The 26,397-nt window shown below is 35.0% G+C and overlaps 1 protein-coding gene across 1 annotated transcript in view; it reads left to right on the top strand.

Annotated features, from left to right (window-relative positions):
• Positions 1 to 26,397, top strand: part of Cad87a (cadherin 87A) — a 639,019-nt gene that overhangs the window by 183,145 nt on the left and 429,477 nt on the right. Inside the window, exon 2 of the mRNA XM_076791575.1 lies at positions 12,541 to 12,576. Within this exon, the coding sequence (XP_076647690.1) occupies positions 12,541 to 12,576 (36 nt within the window). The remainder of the gene's footprint in view (positions 1 to 12,540; positions 12,577 to 26,397) is intronic.

Raw genomic sequence — 26,397 nt, 5'->3', positions numbered from 1 at the left:
CTCGATAATTTTTATTGGTAACGAACAAGGTTTTTTCGGTCACTTATAATTATTATTTATAGTCGAAAACAATTTTCCTTATCGTATGACAGATAGGGTCAGGGACCCAATTACTGTGCCTATATTAATTATACTTATTTTTAAAACATAATGAATATTAAAAAAGAGATATATAAAATGTATATAAACTGATTTTAATGAAAAAATTTTTATATCTCTTTTTTAATATTCATTATGCTTTAAATATAAGTGTAATTAATATAGGGATAGGAATTGGTATTCCCAAAGTAATTAGGTCCCTATGTGAAATATTTTCTGCTTGATTTCATGCTTTCCCGTCTTTTTCCATTGGAACTTTTTCTTTTTCATGGCTGTGGTGTTTTCACTCGATCTCAAAGGGTTGACAGTCTACGCGACTTGTATCAATGTGTACATACTTCATTTAAATACGCGCGTTCGTTCTCATAAACTTTCTAATTTTCGATAACAAATTTTCACAGGGACGTGGAAATGCTTTTCCGAGAATTTTCCTGACTTTATTTCACTTTCCTTTTACTCCTTGCACAGAAATATTAATTTGCAGTATTCGCATCATTCAATGTAATAATTATAGTACCTCTTAGTAATTACTGATCACTGGACTGTGGATTTTTGTGCAAAACAAAAATTGTATGCACCATTTACGGGCTACAAGAGCTACGCAGACATTTAATAATGATTTCAATGAGAAAACTATAACACAATAAGACTATAAAATTCTTTAGATGTTTATATTGTTCTGAATTTGACCGACTGATTTTTGTCGTAGGTGCGTCAAATCCACAGTCTACTAATTAATTACATGTACGTAGAAAAAGAATTAAAATTGGAATTTCTATGCATGAGTACTAACAACTATAGCACTAGATGGTTTTCATCTAATCTCGGACATCCTCGGCACATTATACGATACCAAACTTCTTTTGTTTATTCGTCTGTTTTCACATTTTTTTCGACACGCGCCGCCAGGCAAAAGTAAATTTAAAGTCTTTTGCATTATAATAATATTTACAACTACATAGTACACATTTGTCGATATTTCTTTTCGCTTGTGTGAATACGTTGACTTTAACTGCATCCTTAATTACACAGATGAATGAGAATAACAGAATTGATTCGGATCGTTTATCTTTGGCAAGATCTTAATCTCACAGATTGATAGATCTCAGTTTCATTGAAAATTTCGGGACGATTTTAGATGAGCATAATCCTTTAAGTGCTTAAACAAAATCTACAAAATATGAATGTTATATGACTTTCTTTTCAAATGAAATAGAATTCTATTCTTTCATAACCAATATTTAAGCATTAAAGTAGAACCACGCGTGATACTAGACGTATCACCGTCCTCAAAGAGTTGAAGAACAACGTATTAATGCGAAATTTCTCGTGAAACTCTGGAAAAGGGAAGTTGAAGTGGTTGATATGCTAAAACAAGCATATGCAGAGTGTGCTATCAAGCCAGCACCTAAACCAACAGAAGGTCTCAAGGAGGAAGAGAAGGAAAGAAAATGGGTGAATTCTACATCATGATAACGCGCCGGCTCACGCGGCAATTCGTGTGCTTGAATTTCCCACACGTTTTAACGTGACTGTTCTTGATTATCTTCCTGTTGGAAACATAAAGGCATTTGCCAATCTATGGTATGTGTCATCGATGACTGTCGACTCGAGTGCATGCATCTCACTCGTTTAAGTTGTATGTTATATTAAAATTTTTACATACGTGTCATTGATCACTGTGTTGGTTCAAGCGCATACAATAATACAGTTATTTCTCTATATATGTCGCCAAGGCCTGGATGATAAACGTCGCGGAATTATCCCGACTACCGTGGGGTATACCCCGTGAGGGGCCACGAAGCACGAGAGGCCTCGGACGCCGAGGAGTGTAAACATAACACGGCTCGGGTATGTGTCCTGGACGATACATGACGCTGACAAGACTCGTCTTGTTGACATATATCGAGAATTCACTGTATCTCCCTAACTGTTGCAAAGTTGTCTACCGCAACTGTCAAAATTTTATTCCCACCAATGCGGGGACCCACCTTGGAACCAGTCAAGCAGTAAACACGCTCGACGTCCAAGCCAGCGAGGGGTCGAGCATAGGTGAGACTCACACTAATGCAAGCGCAGCAAAAGATTACAACGTTCCTACTTTTTTTATGAAAGAGATCACCGTATTCCTCTTATTTTTCTAATTAAAATGACACCAAACACGATATAGTTACAATTATAATTACTAGTTGTACCTTTATCGTAAATGTTAAGTGCGAAGCTATAATCGCTTGTTACAAACGTAATTATGATTATAACTATATTGTATTTGGTGTCACTTTAATCGGAGAAACATGACGAAAACGATGGTAAAAGGTTCATCGACAAAAAACTAAAAATAAGGAATTTTGATTTTTGAATTTAAAAGCAGGGACCAAAAAGAACAGTTATTCTAAAATTTTCTATGCTAAAAATCATGAATAAAAAGTTGATTATTATTAAAATTTAAGATAATCTACGCAAAATATAAAGAAAAAAATTCAAAGAATATAATGATTAAAAAATATCGATTTTATACTTTTTGGTTACAAGTAACAGTTATTAGTGTCCAAACAATTGAATCCTCCTCGATAACTGTTATGGATAAAGAAAAACTGTTTCGATCACTCAAAGCAGTTATCGATGAGAGAAGTTCATTTCGATCTCTCATAACAGTTATTAATGAGAGAAGTTCATATGGATCACTCATAACACTTATCAATGAGAAAAGTTCATTTCGATTACTCAAGAAATTTACTTCGATCGCTTATAACAGTTATCGATGATCGTATTTCTTTTCACTTGTTCATAATAATTATTGATGAGAAAATTCATTTCAGTTGTTTATTTAATTACTGAGTTGTCCACTCTTTTTCGGACGGAGCAAGTCTGTGAAATTCGTTGAGAAGGTTTCGCACAACAAGACGAATCAACAGACCATAAGAACAACACAAAATCTGAAAAAAAATTTTCAAAATTTTTTCAACTGGGAAAATCAGAAATATAGACTCCCGCATTTATCAAAACTAGTGTGCATAATTCACGCTGTGCCCGCAACTCAGGTTAGCGTTGAACGAACCTTTTCTGCTCTAAAATTAACGTTAGACGATTTGCGGTGTAATTTGTCAGGAGAAAATTCGGAAAAACTCATGTTTGTAACATTAAATTTTGATTGCAGCAATTGATTTTATGAATAAAAAATTTATTAAATAATTGATTGTCTACCATTTGAAAGGTGTACTATTTAATAATAACTATTACACATTTTCTTCATCGATAACTGTTATGAACGATCGAAATGTACTTCTTTCATTGATAACTGTTCTATGCGATCGAAATAACTTTATCTCATCGATAACTGTTATTAGCGATCGAAATAAATTTCTCTCATTGATAACTGTTATAAGTGATCGAAATGAATTTCTCTCAACGATAACATTTACCAACAAGAGAACAAATTTTCGGTTACTTATAATCCTTATTTGTAACCAACACGATTTTAGTCGATGAAATACTTGTTATTCCATGACTTTTTTCTTCCTGGTTATAACAGTTATAGTCCCTGTTTAAAAGACTGAACTAGTAAGAGATCTTTGATATTTGCCGAACGTTCAAACCATAATCCCTCTTTCTCTTCCAATCCTTCTGTACGTTCGGCACGCTACAAAGAATGTAGCACCTCTAATATATAGAACTGTCGCTCGGGAGACCCGACGACGATACGACTGTTATGGAGATATTATTGTATATATATTTGGTGTGTGATAAAATTGTATATTATGTTAAAGTTTATATGTCAATAAAACTGCGTGTACGTCTTATTAAATGAATAGCCCCACTTCCACATTCACCTGACCCAACTCCGAGTAACTTTTCCCTTATTTTCAAAGACAAAAAGTGTCATGCAGGTGGACATACAGGCGTGTACAGAATTAAGTGGTCACTCTTTCAAAATTAATAATTTTTTTAGAAATGGACTAAACAACTTCAGTTTTTTTTTTTTGAGATGTTAGACGGATTAGGTTAGTAGGTAATCTGTACACATTTTCTTTAATTGCTATTGCTCGGAATCTGGCCGATAAAAGTGTACGTCAAGATTTTAAACTTGAATTCTATCATATTTGGTACCATTTTCATTAGAAAAATGACACGAGTATGTTGGTGAATGTTCCATAAAAGAATAATGAAAAATAAAGAAGTTTTGTTATTGGAATAGTAGTGGGTCTCCTGGTCTTATACCGATATACCCGAAATTATGTTACATAACCGTATTATGTTACACTCTTTGGCGACTTAGGTCTCTCGAGCTTCTCGGCCCTTCACGGGGTATACCCCGCGGCAGTGGGGATAGTTCTGGGACTTTTATCGACTAGATATTTGGGACATATATCGAGTAAAACAGGTACATATATAGTAAGACAGGTATATCGAAGGAGATACCGTCGACTTGGAAGAAAATTGATGCAACGAATTTCGATGATGCGATTCTACGAACTTTTTGATCAGATTGCTTCTGAATTCACCGGTTTCGCTGGTTATTTATCATTTTTCGCACACCGTGATACCTGCCGCACGGAAGAACGTAAAACGCTCGGCAATTGATTGCTTTCGAGCGTGGAACGCTCGAGACTCGATCCACGGGGAGCTAGCGTAAACGTTCTTGCCATATGCCGGGATCGAACGTCGACTCAGCCGTTCGAGATAATCGGTCTTATTGTTACTAAGAGAATTTCCCCGTCAGTTCGCAAACTCGAAACTTTCGTCGACTGCAAAGTTCCAGCGACGATTTCAGTTTTGCCGGAGAAACTACGGCTTTCGAGGCATCCATGGAAAGTCTCGGAAGGAACAGCTGTATTGGATCGATGCTTGGGAAACTTGATTTCCATTGGCGCCAAGCAGCGAAATTATTAGGAAACCGTGGTCCGTGAAAAATGATGCTCCGCAAAAGTAACGATATCTCGCTGGATGCAGCTGGTCAAAAAAGTGTAAAACGTTCATATTTCACGACTGGAATTTATTTACGCTTAATCGTTAAAACGTTATATCCGGTCTATGACAAGTGACAAGTTTTAAGATTATGTCTGTAACTTTATTGTTATTATTTACTGCTATGTGTATAGTACACTTAGTAGAATCACGCACAGTCTAATGAGTCGTAAAAGTATTCTGTTGCATGTGTTCATTACTTTTTATATGTTACTTTGCATTCATATTTAATGGGTGCTTGACATTATTTATTTCGAAACGTTAAAATGCATTTATGGTCCATCACCTACATTTAGGGATTGCAATGCCGGTATACCGGTATACCGAATACCGGTATTTCGTGCTACTTTGCAATTTCGTGAAACCGGTATTTGCTAAGCTAAAATACCGGTATTTTCGGTATTAGCTATAAATAATAAATATTTTTTTGGGGCATTTGCTCTTATTTGAAATACGTTCGCCGCTCATGATGTGTGTATCTGTGCTTGCCGATCAAAGCACATTGCCGCGGTGACTGCTGAAGCCACTGCGCTCTTTTCGGTGTGGTACCGATGCCGCTGCGCTCTTTTCGGCGTGGTATCGATGCCGCTGTATTCTTTGCAACATTGTGGCGATGAACGACAACGTTTGAGGCATTTTTCTGCCTGTAAAGGCGCGTATCTCGATGAACACAGTTCAGTTGTCGCTCGACTGCGAACGAATTGTCTCTTCCGTTTGTCCTAGTGAAATTGTGCGCAGTGTTTTAAATATTTATATTATACATTTAGATATTTTTTAAATTGGTGAGTTTCTTTTTCATAGGTAAGGACACATTATATATTATGCTTCATTGTTCAAAATATTTACACGTGTAACGTATGTATATGTTTTTAGTTTCATTTATCCGTAATGAATAATACGAATGACTTCAAAGAACATAGAAAATCTGCCGATAATACTTCGGCTTGGTTTTACTATTTATATGATGAAAAAAGTATGCTGGCGAGATGCAAAACATGTTCGAGGATAATTAAAGTTTTTGGAGGAAGTACAAGCGGACTACATACACATTTAAAAACACTACATAATATTAATTTATTGAAAAGAAAAGAATCCGAGACAAATTCTAACTCACCTAAAAATGATATTACGAAACCAAAGACATCGCAAATTACAGATTTTTTCAATAGAAAAACCGACTGTTTCGATGAAGTTCTGTCTAGAATGACAGCATTAGATGGTTTGCCGTTCAGAGTGTTTTGTACTTCAATTGAATTGAGAAAGTCACTGATTGCAAGAGGTTTCAAAAATATTCCAAGATCTATTAATACTATAAGAAGAACTGTTATAAACTATAGTAACAGTGTTCGCAATTCTCTGAAAAAAGAATTAACAGAATTAAAATTAAATGGTACAAAATTTAGTCTCACATTTGATGAATGGACAAGTGTACGAAATAGACGTTATTTAAATATAAATATTCATTCAGAAAAGAAAATTTGGAATATAGGACTCACACATGTCTCAGGAAGTATGCCAGCTACAAAATGTGTAGAAGTAGTCAACTGCAAATTGGAGGAACATGGATTATCTCTAAAAGAAGATATTGTCTGCATAACTACTGATGGAGCAACGGTGATGAAAAAAGTTGGGAAGTTGATTGATGCAAATCAGCAATTGTGCTATGCTCATGGAATTCAACTTGGAGTAATCAGTGTGCTATATCAACAAAATCAAGAGCAGAAGAAGCAAAATACTCTGGATTTAGAAACTTCTGATTCTGATTTCGAAGAGAGTGACAATGAAGAAAATAGTACTACAATTGTTGAAAGTACCTCATTTGAATATGACGAAGATAATAGTAACGAGGACGAAATATTAACCTACCAAGAATTGCTTCCCATAATTAAGAAAATTCGAAAAGTTGTTAAAATATTTAAACGTTCCCCTACTAAAAGTGCTGTTTTACAAAAATATGTACTTACTGAAATAAAAAAAGAACTTATGCTAATATTAGATTCTAAAACACGCTGGAACAGTTTGTTATTGATGATGGAACGATTTTTGAAATTAAAAAATCCAATTCAGAAAGCATTAATTGACTTAAATTTACAAATTAATTTTCCCGATAATGAATTCGATTTAATATCAAAAACTGTATCAGCTCTGCATCCAATAAAACTGACTGTGGAAGCATTATGTCGGAAGGATTCCAACTTATTAACAGCGAATGCAGCAATAAATTTTATGTTGCAATCACTTAAAGATCAGGACACGCCACTGTCTGAGGAATTATACAGTGCATTGAAAATTCGTATACAGGAAAGGCATAGTGACCTAGAAAATATTTTAAGGTATTTACATAATTATAACGACTTTAAAAAAGAAAACGGAAAGGAAGAAAAGAAACTAACAAGGTCAAATTTAATTAAGTTCGTCGTCAATTTCCACAAAAACATTTATGAAAACCAAACACAAACCTATCCAGAAGAATTCGTTGAAGATGATGTTGATGTTGATATCGAAAAAGAATTATCTCTCGAGAAGAAATTACAATTAGCTATAGATAAAAAAATTGCTACGAACAATAATACAAAAATAATACAAAAAATAGATTTATCCAAAACCATCAGACGAGAGACCGAGTTGTTAGAGGATGAAGGACATCGAGGCAAATATTTAGAGCAAGTATATCGCTCATTATTAACAGTACCACCAACCAGCGTGGATGCGGAAAGAGCATTTTCAACTGCAGGTAATTTGTGCAGAAAAATACGTTCAAGGCTTAATGACAGTTCAATAGATGCATTATGTTTTTTACAATCACATTTCAAAAATATCGAATCAATAAATTAGTTATTTTTTTTTTCCTATTAAACAACTGAGTTTTTGTACCTTCATGAAAATTCCTAGTACCGGTATTAATACCGGTATACCGGTACAACGTTTAAAAAAATACCGAATACCGGTATTGCATTTTTGGTCCGGTATTGCAATCCCTACCTACATTGTACTATACGAACCGTGTCTTGAAAGCGGTTTAAGTTCACGTTTTTAAAAAATGGAGAAAACGTAACGTTAATAAATAAAACGTTCACGTTGAAGTATATATAAATCTCACGTTTACCCAAATTAAATCTTATAATATCCATAACTACATGTTGATCAATTGAAATTTTCTTAGTAAATGGAATTGCATAATCAGTTAGCAATAGGGGTCACAAGTAAAAGAGGTCTACAATTGTGTAGTGTGAAGTATTATCGCGGATACTAAGTTCCGTTGCTCTCAGTTTTGACGCAGAAATGCGTAAAGAGTGTAAACATGATGCGTAAGAGACTCACGTAAACAGAGTCTCCGTCTGTAACAGCTGTTTAATAAATAATAGTTTTTAATTTGTATCGGGTCTTACCAAAGTGCAAACCCATGATTGAAGAAACTATAAAATTATAGCGAGCAGGAAGCTGATTTCAAAATTCTATTATCGTCAACCAGGCGAGAGAGACCATAAAAATTTTAAAACGCCTCATTAATACAGTGATTTCTCTATATATGTTGCCAAGACCTGGATGATAAATGTCGCGGAATTATTCCCACTACTCGAGAGGCCTCGGACGCCGAGGAGTGTAAACATAACACCGCTCGGGTATGTCTCCTGGACAATACACGATGCTGGCAAGACCCGTGTTGTTGATATTGTATACAGGGTGTCCCGAATTTAAATGGCAATACTTCAGGAGCGTGTAGGGGACCGAAAAACTAAGACAAAAAGTCTTTTAGAGATTTGCTCGTTTTTGCTTCGTTTTGGAGAAAATCGCAAAAAAAGAAGCAAGACAAGTTTTCATTTTTGTACTTATTTATTTACATTTTATTTACGTTATCATCTATTTAATGTAGATATTGTTCAAAATGTTGACTTGATAAATTATATCAGTTAAAACTATATCAGCGTATTCAACATTAGAATATGTACGCGGCATTGTAGCTGAAGCTATTTACTCCAAAATATCTGAGTAATTGATTAAAGACTGATTAAGGAATCATAGAAGAAAGCAAGAATTTAAACAAACGAAAGAATGTAAAGGATAACATCAAGTGTTTACAGATCTCACTGTCACAACTCACACGACAATGTCAAAACAATCACAAATACAAGTGTATACAACAACTCAAGAGAGCAACTGACAACGAGATATTGAATGTTTGCGATTTTCTCCAAAACGAAGCAAAAACGAGCAAATCTCTAAAAAACTTTTTGTCTTAATTTTTCGGTCCCCTACACGCTCCTGAAGTTTTGCCATTTAAATTCGGGTCACCCTGTATATCGAGAATTCACTGTACTTTTATGCCAAACGTGTAAGAACACATGATACAGTTATTGTCTGTATCATCACTATTTAAGAATTTTCATATGACGATTCGAAATGAAAAATGGAATGATCTACCATTAATTGTACAGACATGCAGCAACAGTGAATAACTAAATAAATATTCAAATTGAATAACAATATTTTGTTCGTCCTGCTCCCGTTTACAAACGGAAGTGGATTAACACACGAATTTCAAATAAATAAAACGTGTTGGATTGTACGATTTATTAATTTTGAAAATGGTGCAAGTCCATCCATGACATGCAAGTCCAAATGGAGTTTCATTGTTGTAGTTTTTCGTGTCGTTTTGACATCATTGAAACTGTGAATTGTTCCTTGTACCACTAAAAATGAAGAAAGTATTTAAGTATTGCAAATGTAAGTGTTCGAAAACTTTCGCGGAACAACTGTATGCATCCATTTACATGTCGCTGGGTTGCGTAAGACCCGAACACTCTTTCTTTTTAACATCTTTGTATATTCAAGGCGTGAAGTTCAACTCGTTATCGAAGTTTTAGTTGGAAGCAGAATAGAATGAAGACAGGTTGGAAATAGGACGTCGCACAATCGATATTTTCTTGAGACACTTTTCAGCGACGGTCGATATTGTGTCAGAGATTTAACGAGGGACGTAAGAAAACTTCAGACTTTGCATAATGAATGAATTTACATAACCCCAATTAAATGAGATCTGGGTGAACGCAAAACCGCTGTGAAAGTAGTTATTTCAGTGTTTGCGGAAATTTCATGTGAATGCAAATTTCGAAGAATTCTATGAAAATTTACTCTCGTAGAAAATGTTAAGGTTGCAGGAAAGCGCGGGTTTTTATATTCATGAAATTAGACTCGAAACTGAAAACAACTTGTTCTGCAACTTGAACTGTTTCCCTGTAACCATCTAAGTTAAACAAAATATTGGGCAAAAATATAGGAATACAAAAATATAAAAATAGTAATGGGCAATAAAAACGCATTGAAATGTTCACAAACACAGTTTCATTTCTGATGAGTGCTTTCGAAATACTTGAGAGACAGGAAAATATTTGTATATTAATATACAGGACTTTCAAAATTCGCTTGTGCATTAACTATGCACAATGTGCTTGTGCAATTAAAGAGGAAATGATTCTACGCTCAGAATCACACAAAAGGTATTCAATATAATATTTTCTTATGGAACTACATTTTCGAGAAAATTAATTACTTTTAATTACGATGGTATAATATAATGTCTGTCGTCTACAATTTCTACTGCAAGCCAATAAATGCGGACGTTGATACGATGTTATTTGTTTTTCATCGATCGTTTGGTTCTTTAATTACCTCTCATATGAGATTGATGTGAAACGAGTAATAATACTTCAGTAATGTATATTATATGTGTCCGCAGATGTTTTTGAATTGATGTTTGAATACTCATGGCAAATAACTGTGATATTCTTACTTGACGTTGTATTACTGTTGTATATTTGTGAATGTTTCCAAGATTTTATTTGTATTTTTGGTAATTCTGCAACCATTATTCACGTTGTTGTTTGCCTTTTCCATTCTTCTTTTCTTTTCCTTGCCCGAGTGTCCTAGAATTGTTCTCAAATATAGCTCAACATGAAAAAATATTAAAGCTACAAATTTATTTGATTATTTACATCAATTAAAATGTATTGTACTTTCGAAAATAATGTCTATTACATTGTGTGCAATTACTCGATGTTATGAACAAATAATGTTAAAGTTGGAGAATAGAAGACTTGGATTTAAATCTTAAGAGGAGCTTCAAAATTCTCTTGAAAAATGCAATGAATCGATTCAATTATATTTAATATTCGTCTCTATGGAACTGGTAAATAGAAACGTAATTAGATACTGAAATTTCATGTAAATCTACAAACATTAATATCATTAAACGTTAAACGTTACACGTTAAATAATTATTAGCATAATTTTGAGTGGAGCCACATCGACCCCAATAGTTCGCTTAAGGATTAAAATAACATTACCACTGATCAATTGCGAGGACTGCAAACTAATTTGTACAGCTAACAATAAACACTCACGACACTACTTATACAATCATAGATATAAATAATCAGTGATGGATTCATAATAAATTCTCAATATATTTGTCGTGAAAAGAAAATTTCATTTTACATTTTCTATTTCTTTGTGATGGATACATAATAAGATCTCAATATATTTGTCGTGAAAAGAAAATTTCATTTTACATTTTCTATTTCTTTGTGATGGATACATAATAAGTTTTCAATTTATTTGTCGTGAAAAGAAAATTTCATTTTACATTTTCTGTTTCATTTTCCACATAAAGCAATTTGTTTTTTAACAGTTCCATTAATCGAGGGACATAAGATGGTTTAATATTTATTATTAAATTGAAAATACTTGTAACTTTCAAATGGTTTCAACGGGAATACGTATTGAACACTGCAGACGTCGGTATGACAAGACGACTTAACGGCTTCTCGTTCCGTATTTAGGAGAATGCGTAATCGAGTTCCGGTCACGCAGTAACGTACCGTTCGATGCACTCGGAGATATCCTGCGTCGATGCATTCTTATAGCCGATATGATGTAACGCAAGATTCATTCAGAGATGTTTTCGAGAATACATTTCAATCGTAATTATCAGCATTCAACGATTGTATTGAATATATTTCTGTCTTATACTGATGCTAAATATACACACATGCTAAAATGCACGGTAATTAATACATGCTAAATAAATTCGTTAGCAATGAATTAACAACGAATTTCGTTGTATAATTCTCATGCGTATAATCCCAGAGAAATCATAAATGTAAATTAATAATTAAGTACTCGTAAAAATTGATGCCCAATTAATTATTTTACTTTGATATTATTAGATTGGGGATTTTTATAAAAAATAAAAATGTTCCGCGTGAATTACAAGAAATGGAAACCAAATAGAAAGTTCTTGCATTCTTTAATTATTTTAATAGATTAAATTCTTTTAGTCTTCCTACCATTTAAAATTTTACGCATTCAATTGTGCAACAAATGCATAAAATCCACAGTCTGATTATTATAATATGAACACAGAAATGATGTTTTTCAGTTATCATATGACCGCTAATGTGCTCGTTTCCTTTTCAGGTTTAAACTGGCGAAAAATATGCTGCACAACATGAGGTAATGTAGAAATAGAAAATTACGTTTAAACTGAAAAATGTTATGTTCAGAAAATCTGAATTTTTTAAACGTTCGAAAACGCAGGACAGAATACTGTCACAAGTTTTTATCGGTGATTAGTTATTTTGGAAATAAGTTCAAGCAAAATTGTGGAAATACATTTTCAAATTTTGCCACCATTTTCATCGTTCAATCCCCTGTTATCACGTTTGTTATCGCGCCAGCGTGGAATGCAGCAACGTCAAAATATTCCGTACGTTACTCGACGCATCTGTTGAAATCAATTGAAACATTTTACAGAAGAGAATAATTGTAAACGGGGAAATTGGAACGCAGGCATTCATGAATACATAGAATTTTTTACGGCCGGGAATGCTTACATTTGCATGCATTTTTCATTCGAGTTACCGGCCAACGCGTGGAATAGTATTCTTGTGTAAAGCGCTAGTGTCTGAAGCCCTCTGTGACTCGAATTTTATGACTTTTACGATTTTATCTTTGACGACGTTTATAGCGACTCTTTAGTGCACATTTCATGAAAGCCATAATCACTCGATGTCAGTCCCTAGAGAATTTTCGGACATTTTCCGAGAACTACGCTAATAGTTGCACGATTGAGTGTCATTGTATTGGTTACAAGGCGAGGAAAATGTTACAGAAAACTTGTTAGAGTAGAGCACAAATATAAGGAAAAGCAATTTTCAAGTTACCATTAATGAACACTAACGACTTACATTTAATAAATAATGTTCAAATTGACATCAAGAACAAATGATAATGGACAAAGTTAAATTTAACGGTGAACATTTTTGAGGCTATTTTCCAAGGTTATTCAAATTTTTAAAGGAAATTACATCTTTCAATTATACAGTGTCTATATTGAACTAGCAGTATTACCTGAATCTACATATAAAACTACGTCGCAAAAAAAAGAATTTCATTTTTTCGTACGCGGTTTCATTTCCCAAAAAATCGATGTTGTAGATTCATCGCGTACGCGTACAGTTGGCTGCACTGTAAACTAATGTTTGTTGCATCTGCATTCATAAACGTTGCCATTCTGTCGATATGGAGACACACAGTAATCGTGAGCATATCGATATCGTCCTCGCGTTAGGTGCATGTGCCTGCGACGCATTTATAGCTGCTAATTACTGGAGTCAAACCTCCCAACATTTGGGGAATGTGCATCTCTCGATCTGCTCGGACAAATTGCAAGAAATGTTTATTCGATATGTGTCCACAACACGGGTCTACCAAGGGACATATATCGGCTAGAAGATACTATTCTTTGATACACTTTTAACGTAGAAAAGGTCAGCGACGCTCGTGTAGCCTCGGTCGCCGAGGAGTGTAAAGATACATGTCTACTCGATATATGTCCAAATAACGGGTCTGGCAGGGACAATTATCGGCTGGAAGATTCTACTATTCTTTGATGCACTGAACGTAGAAGAGGACAATGAAGCTCAAGTGGCCTCGGTCGCCGAGGAGTGTAACATAATACGGGTCGGTTATATCGGTGTGAGACCAGGAGATCACTACTAATGTAGTAACAAACTTACACAAATAAATATCATCGGAATTCAGAAGTTTTGTTATTGGATTAGTAGTAGTCTCCTAGTCTCACACTGATATACGCGACCCGTACTATACCCCGCGGCAGTGGGGATAGTTCTGAGACAATTATAGGCTAGATATTTCGGACATATATCGAGTAAAGACTGTATTCTACTTACCTCTTGGAAAATTTTTTGATCAAACAATTCAAGCATTAAGCGATGAAGGCAAATGCAGTAGTAAAATTCGTCATATTTCTTTTCATAATGTATAGGATGGGCAAGTTAAACACTTGTATAAGAAAGGGTTTAATCATTTCCTCGCAGAATACTTTTAATAGTTTTCTAGTTCAGAATAGTTTTTTAAAAACAATGTTTATTGTCGTCTACGTCGTTAAAAATATTGAAAAATGCTTTGGCATGCTATCTAAATTTCTTTCTAATTTTCATATAGAGATAGACAGTTTATTATTTTATGTTTGGTAAAAATGCAAAAGAATTCATCATTTTTGAAATATTTATCATATTTATTTAACACATACGTAGAGGGTGTATAAAAATTATATATCACGAATACCATGGTGTGATTCTATACCTCTGGATCGGTGGAGACCTGTTAAAAAATGGACAGTAAAATTGACCTTGACCCTTTTCTTCAAGATTCAACATTCTTTTTATCACTTTGGTCATTCTGTGGTATACGAATGAATTTATTTTGACAGATGTTTTCATACGATATAAGAAAATATATGGCATTTCATTTAAAAAATCGAAGGCCAGCTTCATTTCTAAAAAAAATAGTGCAATTATAAAAAAATTACATATGTCATTACGTTACTTGTCAAAGATTTTCTAATATTTATTGTAGGCAAGAAAAACTCTGGCTAGTAATAGAGTGAACACCCCGTATAGAATACTATTTATTGTATTTGATATTCGGTCAAACAATTCGTTCAACAATCATGCCCACAATTTTGACCCAATATTTTCTGCCAGGTGTATTAGAAAAAAAGTCCTGTAACTAGTGCAGGACAAACCTTGCCTCTGGTTGCGCTGTTTGTTAAGCATTACGCGAGAATAAATTTTACGTTTATCACATCTGTCGTGTGCATGGATTGATTACATTTGTGATTAGATGTTCATATCGTGATTCTAATGGAACTGTAATTACATTTCACAAAAAGGCATTTTGCCAGTGGTTCATTAACCCCTTGCCGTACAATAATGAGCCAGACTCGTGATGGAGATTAGAGACATAATCTGTTAATAAATATGAACATTATCCATTTCTATTAAATCGGAATAGAATTGTGTTCCCTTGGAATTAATAATCAACAACAAATAAAAATGCGCTTCATACTTATAAAATGTACACCGCGCATAGAACGATGGGATATAGATAATAGTATGTAAATTTATTATACTGCATAACAAAAGACTCACATTTATTAAACGTATTTATATATTAATAAACAAAAGAGAATGCTTACTTTAAACAATTTTAATTTTTCTATAACAAGGCGCTTATTGAAACAAATGTACGTAAACAATAAATACAAATCTTCTTTTTCTTTCAGGAAATTATTATTATATAAATTATTATACAAATTATAATTATACACACACAGAAAAAATCGTGCAAGGGCTTAATCGGTATAAGAATAACGGACAATTGTTAATAAATATTTTATGGACCGACAAATTCAAGTTTACAAAAGATGGCTCGCTCAACGTCCATATTACTCCTCACTGGGCACGTGGAAACCGGCATGCTACATTCAAAACACATTTCCAAACTCGATGGAGCATAAATGTTACAGTTGGTGTAATTGGGATATGAATTGTTAGCTCTTTTCTCTTTCTATTATAGAGTGTGTCCCAAAAATGTTGTACTTCCTTGAAAGGGATTATTCCTGAGATCAATTGAAGTAATTTTTTCCTTTGAGAACATGTTCTCCGTAACTTTAATGAGGAGTTATTAACAAAAACACGGACCAATCAGAGCGTGGCTATAGCAGAGGGATCCCGGCTCGGCGACAGCGCCCGCTGAGCGTGGCATTGATATATGTAGGCTGAGTCAGAATCCGTCCACTCCTGCCGCGCCCTGATTGGTCTGTGTTTTTTAACAAAGCCGCGAAGAACATTTTCGCAAAGGAAAAAGTTACTTGAAATGGCGTCAGGAAATAACCGTTCCAAGGAAATACAACATTTTTTTCATCCTGTATAATAAGATGGTGCACCAGCGTACTTCGATAAACCTATAAGAGACTCTTTGAATAACAAATGTCAGGGTTGGTCGTGAGGGCAAAGTAGCTTGGTCACCGCGATCTCCGGACTTGAGACCAATGGACTTTTACTTACGAAGCCGTGTCAAGTGCCAAGTCTGCCAGGAGGAAAACACGAGTCGGAAACAGCTCACACAGAAAATTCAGTTTGCGTTTGGAAATTTGAAAAGGGAAAATACCCTGGAATACATTCAGAAATACGTCCTTAAATGCCGTAATTTGTATACCGGATTTCGTGGGGTCGTAGATCCCGTTACGCTTGCTTGCAACGATATCAACGCTGCCGAATATAATAGGGTGTTCCACCATCGGTGGTATAACCGAGCAGGGGGTGATTCTACATGGAAAAACGAATCGAAAATAAAGAATAAAATTTTTTCATTTGAGGCTTTGTTTTCGAAAAAATCGTGTTTAAATATCCGCCGAGTTCGCGTGCTTTAGTATATGTAGGAAGTAGAATTGGTTGGTAGTGATCAGACGCGTCAGACGATTCCTATCGAATAACATGCGTATTCGCTGAATACTCAAAGTTAGTTGATTTTCTCGAGAACGAAGGCTCAAATGAAAAAATTTTATTCTTTTTTTCGGTTTGTTTTTTCATGTAGAATCACCCTATTATCGGTTGCACCTCTTCTCGATGCTGGGACACCCTGTATAATAAAATCAATCGGAAAGCCTCGTTGAAAAGGATTAAGATGGTGGTTGAATCAGGGTTCCATATAAGGTAGCCTGTAACTGTAAACAGAGCAACTATACGAGGCAAAGTAAGTCGAACAAAATAATACAATTTTTTCATACAACGACGCTTTGTTTTCGTTAAAATTAATTGTAAACACTATTGCATTTGAATTGGTCGTGGCTCCCGATTTAAGCTTCTTTCGATTTTTATTTATGGAGTGTTCCGTCGCAACAGAACTGTCGTCTTAAGCATGAATCGTTTCTTCATGCTATCGATAAACAAAAGGGTCTTACAGAGGGTCTTTGTTCGTATCTCTTTTTATTTCAACACATTCGTGATTTAGAGACGTAACCAAATAGCAACTTTGGCACCTCATAATCTCGAAGCTGTTTACAATCGGACCGACCTAACGATGTTTGTATACACAAGACGGGTCTGAAGAACCTCCGCGTTCTTTAGATACGGCCCCAGGATGTATATCCTTCGCTCGCGGCCACTATGTACGGTCAGGCCATAAATTCATGACACGGTTCAAGGGTCTATGACAATCGACCTTTCGGCAGCGTCGAATTACCGAAACGCTTGGTTTTTCCAGAGTTATGCATCGCCCCACTCTTCCTTCCAACCAGGCCTCCGCCAAAGCCTGTGGAAGGGAGTTTGAACAATTAAGGGCATGCTGATTGGAAAATGCAAGTTTTCCCTAACCAATCCGGAGAGCTTCCTTTCTCGTCGCAACGAGCGACACATACCTCTCCTACACCTAAGGCCAACCTCTCAGCCACGAGGAGCCTATGACCACCTAAGGCCAACCTCTCAGCCATGGGGAGCCTATGACCTCGAGTTGATTCTGAAAGTCGTCGAGCTTGCATACAGTTCATACAAGATCTTCGAACCCGTGACACTTTACAGTCAATTATACCGAACGTCGAATCGCCTTGCACCATAATCGGCAAGGCGACTACAATACGGATCACACAGATCCGCGCGCGTCTAAGGCAGGACCTGTCGGAATAGCCTTACTGACGAGTCCTCCGACAGGTTCGGGACGAAACGCGATTCCTTTCCTGTTCCAATCCAGTCTTCCGTCTCCGTTGAAATAGTTGCCCAATATTAAGTTGGCGGGCAACAAACGCGAAAGTACGTCGCGAACATGGAGTTCTACCAAATCAGTGTTATACGACGAAGAAGTCGAAAATATTGGCCAATAAAAAGAAAGGATAGGCTTGTATATTTAAACGAATAAAACGACAGAACACGTTGTACAGTGTTCATGATGGGAGACATTACCATCAATTTTTAAAGTAATAAAGTTTTAACATAGTTCATAACATTAATACGTATTCATTTTTATTTCTCATATCTTCTTAATAAGTACGAATATCTTTCTGTTTTACACATATTTTGTTTCTTCTTTTGTAAACATTTGAAAATCGGTTTTCTCAAAATTCAGCTTTTGTACAAGCCTTTAGTTACTGAAGCTCAACCCTGAACGATATACGTGTGCGGTAACAAATGAATGTTTTTATTTCGTCATGTCAACATTTTTTTAACCTTAGAATTTTACACGAGGACAAAAAAAAAGTTTAAACTTGTAACAAACGAAAATCGAATGAAATGTACAAGCCGAGGAAAAATGTTGAAATATCGGAGCTTTGGGTATTACATTGCAGAGATATACACAGCGAGAACCAGCAATTTTGGCATGAGTCAGATGAAACATCAGTTTTATTAGACTGTCAGAACTGAACACGCGAATACTTGAAGAGCATTTTCCCGATGGCGGGGCAGTAATTCTCGTTGGTCGTGTTTTTGGTATTAGGGGGGGGGGGGAGGGGGAGCACGAGAATGACGACTACGAGCCAGAGACCCGTAGCCAGCGTTCGGCATTAACGAGATAATTAAAATCGAATTTTAGGCGGGTGTGTTATGCACGTAGCCGGGCATGATTATCGAAATTACCGAAGTTCGTTCTGGCTCTGGTGGATCTCTAAATACCGGCGGAATTATGTTTCGAAATTTACTGGCAGAACGACATCTATATGTCTTGGCATTTTCCAGTAATGCAGTGGTGCACGCGTGTGTATTTACAATGACGCGTGGGTGTGGCGTCACCCACAGATTATTACGATTGACGATGCATTGGCATTCTGTACCGGATGAAACTCATTACCTTGTTTTAGTTCACTGTGACAAAGGATTTAGTACAAGTCAGTCTCTGGCAACGCGGTAGCTTATCATTATTAAAATCTTTGTATGTGCAAAATAATTCATCGGCGGCTATACCACTGTAACAAAATTGATTGCAGAGAGCGTGACCCGTTAATAACCAGACTATCGTAATTAATGAAATAGCTGCCAAATAGCAGGAACCATATTTAGGTAATCATACTTTTAAAGACAAACAATTGATCATACAGTGTGATTGACCAGTAGTTGAATGTGCACGCTCTTCAATGTGTATGCAGTAAACAATATGGAACAATACAGACTTAGAAAGGAGAAAGTATTGTCTATTTTTATACAATAAAAATGACTTCCTTTTTACCAAATAAATCGTGTTAATAATCGACCAGGTTAATACATAATGTTTTGTGGATTTCTATGTGAATTTTCTGCGGAAGTGGTACCCACGGGTCTACCCACACAACACCCAGGGACATATGTCGGCTACTATTCTTTCATACTATTGTTCATTACACAAGTAAATATCATCGGAATTGTGTCATATTAGGTATCATTTTCATTAGAAAAATGTCACGAATATGTTGGTGAAAGTCCAATAAAAAAAAAATAACGAAAAATAAAGTTTTGTTAGTGGATTAGTAGTGGTCTCACATCGATACACCCGACCTGTATTATGTTTACACTACTCGGCGACCGAGGCCACTCGAGCTTGGCTGTCCTTTTCTACGTTCGGCAGTGTATCAAAGAATAGTATCTTCTAGCCATATATGTCCCACCCGTGTTGTGGACATATATCGAATAAACATTTCTTGCAATTTGTCCGAGCAGATCGAGAGATGCACATTCCCCAAATGCTGGGAGGTTTGAACAGTTCTTGTATCAGGATGATTTGGATGATGACCTCTCCAGTAATTAGCAGCCATAAATGTGTCGTAGACACATGCACCTAACGCGAGGACAGTGTATCTGCCTATAAAAGTCATACAATTTGTGTAATTATGATGTGACATGAATACAGTGAATTCTCATTACGAGTTAGTGCCAACCTTACAATTTGGAGTCAGTGGAACTACCCACACCACCGCGGTGAGGGGTCGAATCTCGAGAGATGTCTCTACGTGCAACATTGTATCGGAGAAAGACATTTTTTCAGTCTTCTTGTCACTATCGCTTAGTAGTCATAGGCTTTTATGACTTGTAGACGGATATTACTCTTAGGTTTCCAGCGTGCCCTGTGTATTTCAAATGCGACGCTCGCCGACAACCTCAGATTTCGTCTAAGAGTCAGTCACCAGAACGACGCAACTGACTCGTAACGAAAATTCACTGTATTACCATAAGAAAGAAAAATTTCGAAAATCTATTATTAAGTCGCGACAGGAAATAATTGCAATAATTCGAATCTGCTAGTGTTCTCAGTTAAAAATATTTTATAAAGTTAGCTTTAAATGCAAGCACAAAAATAGCTTATTGAAGTTATTTATTATCACTGATGATATGAGCAATGAACTTCACAAACATTCAAACGAAATTATGGATTCAGTTGTGTGTATGGGAGTGATGCCTTTAAACCGGCACAAATCATACACAGAGGTAGCGAAATGCCTAGAAAATGACTGCAAGGCGCAATTTACAAAGAGATCAGATCGAAGGGTCACGCGATCAGCGAGTTTGCTAAACTATGTCGTAATACAACTCTAAGTTTCTAGAATGATAAAGTTTAAAGTTGCTACGAAAATAAAACAGTATGTCAAATATTATTTTAACCTTCTGATGGCTTTCAAATTACTCTGTTTATTAATACTTATTTTTCACTTACATTTAGAACATTTAGAAATACCATGCATAGGTGTATATTTTGAATGAAATTTTGCAGAATTTTATATATTTAATAATAACAAAATAAGGTATTATTATTTAATGCTATTACAGAATCTGAATGATTTTAATGACGTATTGTTCTGAATTATCTGCATAACGTTCACAGTAATGAAATTCAACTAAAAATGTATAAAAGATAAATGTTGTTAGTAATAGAAATATTTCAGAGCAAGTACGTCATCACAATGGGAATATGTTATAATCATGGCAATCAGATTTTTGAAGTAGAAATAATACAATATTTAAATTCTACTGATTAATTATCCGTATCACCATAACGAAATCAAGTATATCAATATGATTGTTTATAATGCGAAGCTGATCATTGATTGTGGACCAATTTTATTTTAATAGCAACGTCTCTTGTGTATAAAGTGATTTTTACATTTAATACATACTGCCGCGAGATTGAACACTTAAAAATATGAGATAAAACCATTTGCTTGATACAGGTACATTTGAATTCCTTTCACTCAAATCCTTGTGTCTGTCCACCACGGAGAATTTCAACTGATCTAACTCTTACAGAATGGAATACTGGTTGGACGGAAATGTAAGGAACAGCGTTAGATTATAAATGACTTCTTACCTAAAGTAAAAATATTTAGTGATATTGAGATCGATTAATCAATTATACAGGGTACAGATTGTACGTTTAAGGTATAGGATTATACGTGATAGGGTAAAATAAAAATGTGCAGTAAAAATCTTTTTTATTCGCTGGATTCGCGTGTATGAGGATTTGTAAGGAGAAGTAGTAGGTTGTAGTCAGACGTTGTCGTCGGCAGTTGCCAATTTACGTAGTAGCGCGTGTACCTCACCAGTTTTCGAACTATGTAGTTTTTCTCGGAAATGAATAGAAACAATTGTATCAAAATACTATATTTTGTATTTACAATTTATTTTTTCGCATGAAATTGTTTCCTTCTATTTTATTCTAATATTGTTTCCAATCAATTTCTACATTCATATCTTTTTTCTGTAAGTAACAAGTTCGTATAATATGTATTTAAGAGTTTATGTTGCACAACGAACGAATAGTGAAACACAGACGTAGATAATAAACGTGTAATATCTCAAATAAAGTATGAAAGTTAAAAAAGTGTATTTAAAATAATATTTAAGGACATGTGTGTTCAATTAAGTATGAAGTTATGAATTAAGAATGAATTTTCATCAAGCTAGGTCAAGCTGGATTAAAATTATTAACCCCTTATCCTACAATATCAAGTCAGACTCGTGATGAAGATTCTGAACAGAGTCTAATTTTGTATGTTATTAATTTCATTTAAACCGAAATAAAGTTCTATTTTGTTGTAGAAAACGTAGGCATTTAATAAATATAAACTTTCTCTTTTCTATGAAATTCTGAACGATGAAGAATTTATAATCACTATAACCACAAAAATAGATAGTACAAGAGGTCAAAGCCACATGAAGTAGTATTATTTTTCTGTTCGGAACACTATTGTTCTATTACACTGTATTAATGTCATAAAATGATAAATATCATTTCTACTAAACAAAGCTCGACAGACGTATCCTGGAACTTATAATGAAAAGACTAGTAAGAACTAATGTTGCGTACTCTACAACGTGAGACCCTAAAATATGTATCCAACAGCCGCATGTCGAATTTTTAATTTCCGCTAACCTACCAAAATTTGTGACAACAGCTATTTCGTTAGCACGAGTATCACATTTCCACTCTCTTTAATTTCCACCATTTTTATCAACAATGTAGGACTGCCTAAGCAATAGGTGATAAGTATGGTGAGTGAACCTATTGTGCAAAAACAACAAGTGATCTAGGCAAAGGAACTTTTTCAAGTTTAATTAGCTTTTTAATAGCTTTGTTACCTATCTTTAAACCGTCCTCTCTCCTGCCACATGTACTTTCGATATTGGCCGTAACAATCACATTTACAAGCCGGCTTGCGTGACGAAGAGAGCAAACGGAATCATGAAAGTGTCAAAGGTTGGGTCAGGTGGAGCAACCTTCTTGCACCCTTTCTGCACAGTACTAGTAAGTTTTATAAAGCGTTCCAGTAAGATAAGTAAGCAATTCCGTTTCGATTAGCAACCAACTAGAAACAGCATAGGCTGACTCGGTAAACGCGACCCGTAAGGTGACCTTTCTTTTAGTCTTATTTCAAACGTCGACCAGCGAAATCAAAATTATTCCTCGCGTCGACTGAGTGGGCCAATACGCTGAAACATTTTTACAGAGTTTAATTAAACATTGTACAGGATGTTTCCGAAATCGTGGTAGAAGCGACCGGTTCGCGATTCTACATGCAGAAACAAGTAAAAAAAAAAGTAAGAGGAATAATATTTTTTCGTTTGACGTTTCATTTTCGAGCAAATTGAGATTGAAAATTCAGCAAATACGCGTGCTATCAAATTGGAGTAAGTTGGTCCGTCTGTTCATGACCTACCGGTTCTACTGCCTGCCAATACTAGAGCACTCGAACTCGACGGATTTTCAAACTTGTTTATCCCGTAAAGAGGCATCAAACAAAAAAATTGTATTATTTCTTTTCGACTTATGTTTGCATGTAGAATCACCCCCGGTGGCTTGTACCGCGATTTTGGAAATCGCTTGTATATCCACATACAAAACATTCATCAGAATCAAAGTTTTTGAAAGAAAATAAAACAGCAGGGTCCAAAATCAATAAGACGCCAATCTGTAGGTTTCATAAAAATAGGAAAGTGTAATCCTTTATCGCAACGATAGCGAAGTAATAAAAAATATAGATAAAGCAAAAGCTGCACAAGCCAAAAAATGAATACTTTCTTTTTTTATTTAAGCTTACTCAGACCTCTAAGTGAGGTTTATACAACTGAACGTATTGACGGCTTCAAATACAGGGTGTTCGCGGTAACTTGGAGCAGTGTTTTTCCCGTAAACAATCAGCATTTAAAAAAAAAAAAGAAAAATGAAAAAGAAAGAACTTACAGTATATCTTACCGGCAATACGATAGCCCATGTCAATTTTAATGTTAACATTATTTTTCGAGAAGGTGATCTTTAGCATTTTAAATGGAATGCTATGTGTTTTTAATTATGGTATGAAAACGTGGGTCAAGACGAATTTATATAATCTTATCCATGGTATAGTACAGTAGTAAATAGAATGTTACGAAATGTTCCGCCTACATTTTTCTCTTATTTCTGACCTTGTATGACCTTGGAAGTCATTGTTGTACATATGAGTGAATTCGTCTTAATGCACGATTTCATATGACATGAAAGAACTGAAGGTCACCTTCGTTTCTCCAAAACGAATGTAAACATAAAGAATGGACATAGGCTATCATGTCGCCAGTAAGTTCCCACTTTCCCATTTTTTTTAATACTTACTATTTACGAGAAAGACGCTGGTCCAATTTATCGCGAAAACCCTGTGTATGAAATGAAATCCATGTACAATTTACTAGAAATATTAATTAATAGCTATAAAAAGCGATAAACTAAAGTAGTAGACAACGATACATTTGTCAGAGGAAATATACTTGTAATTATGCCTACTTTGAATCATGAAACAAAACGTAATGTGTTTATTTCAAAAAGTAGTTATTACGTGTCGTTCTTCTTGTCTTTACTATTTATGATTCTGCATATATCTATTGAAATATTATCGAGTAAAACAAATGTCGATATATTATGCGGATTATTTAAATGAATAAGTTCTTCGGCCATTAATTATCATAAGTGTCACATCGATTTCAATTTCGATGATAGATAACCTTTCATTGGATTGTACGTATTCATGTCACGTCCGCTCGATAAAATATTTTGTTTACGTATTATTGAACAAAAGCAGAAGCATAGATATTATCTTCAGCTGTTGGACATACGTGCGATCACAAAATTGGATAAGCTTGTTGTTGCTGGCGCGTTGCAACAACATTATGGTTCTTCCGTTGTTACGTTCGCAGCGGATTCGGCGCGCGTGCGTCTGTTCCGACTGCTATCGATTTATTATTGCAATAGTATGTAATTAATTTCGACTCGGGATGAAGATTAGTCGAGTGATCTTAGACAGAGCGGATATTGGATTACAGCATCGTGCGATGAACTAACAGCGAAGGAACAACGGACATGATACTTGTAGATATATTTGTAGGCAGTGATGGACGAAAAGAATTTCAAAAGATATCTCTATGAAAAATATTATCAACTTGTAATTTATTTTTTTTTAGAATGCGAAATTTATTTAGACGTATACAATAGAAGTACTCGATATTTTCACGTATTTCAATTATAAAAGCATAGAACGCTGTCCGCTACTGCTTGTAGGTAAATTCGGAACTACTCTAGTCCACGCCAATTGGTGCTCCGAGAGTCGGTGAAGGAGAATCGGCTACCCCCCATTTCCTTTGGCAGAACTGCATATTAGCAGGAAATTCATATTATTATTCATTTAAAAATCATTTAACAATTATTTTTATGCATAAAAATTGTTTTTATTTTTTTCAATTTATTAATTTGTTGTGACTAATTATCATTACATATGCATTACTAACCAAATTTAGATTTTTGTAAAAAAATTTGGCCATGGAGGCACTCTCTAAGGTGCTAAAAATCGAAAAATATGAAATTAACTGTAAATGAGTGTGCAATAATAATTCTGTGTAATGGAAATTGCTTACCAAGGAACATGCATTCTTTTTACATAAAATAAAGTAGATTTATTTTTTGTACAAATTTTCAACGGTCGTTTTATTTGTTAATTACATATAAAACTTCAAATTAACATAAAACAAAAACGGCAAAATATATCCTGAGATTCATGCATATTCGGATACATTACTTATTATAGTTTAAGAATTTCATAGTTTTGTCTGCCACTTTTTGCGACTCTCAATTTTATAAACTTTTTAACAAGTGTCCATACCTTTCCTTTAGGATCTATCGTGGAAAATTTGTTATTTTCTTTTTAAATGTATTAGTTATATTGTTAAATTTTGTAGGAATCTTAAATCTAGCTAAAGGCGGAGCGGTCGTTGGTATATAAAACTACAGTGAAGGAAGAAAGGTCCGTATCATTCAAAGCTTCGGCTGTGACTGACTGCAGGCACAATTCTCGCCGGCGATGGGAATTTTCCCATTTTTATGGCCCGCCATCTGGCCTATGTCCTAAGTGCCCTGACACAGTCCCATATCGCATCGGACGCCTAAACAGGATCTCGGCTTGCAATAACAAGCCTCCAAGTACGACAAATT

Source organism: Halictus rubicundus, chromosome 8 (genome assembly GCF_050948215.1).
Source record: "Halictus rubicundus isolate RS-2024b chromosome 8, iyHalRubi1_principal, whole genome shotgun sequence".
Classification (NCBI taxonomy): Eukaryota; Metazoa; Arthropoda; class Insecta; order Hymenoptera; family Halictidae; genus Halictus; species Halictus rubicundus.
The sequence above is the reverse complement of the archived record's forward strand: the minus strand, read 5'-3'. Positions and strand labels throughout refer to the sequence as shown.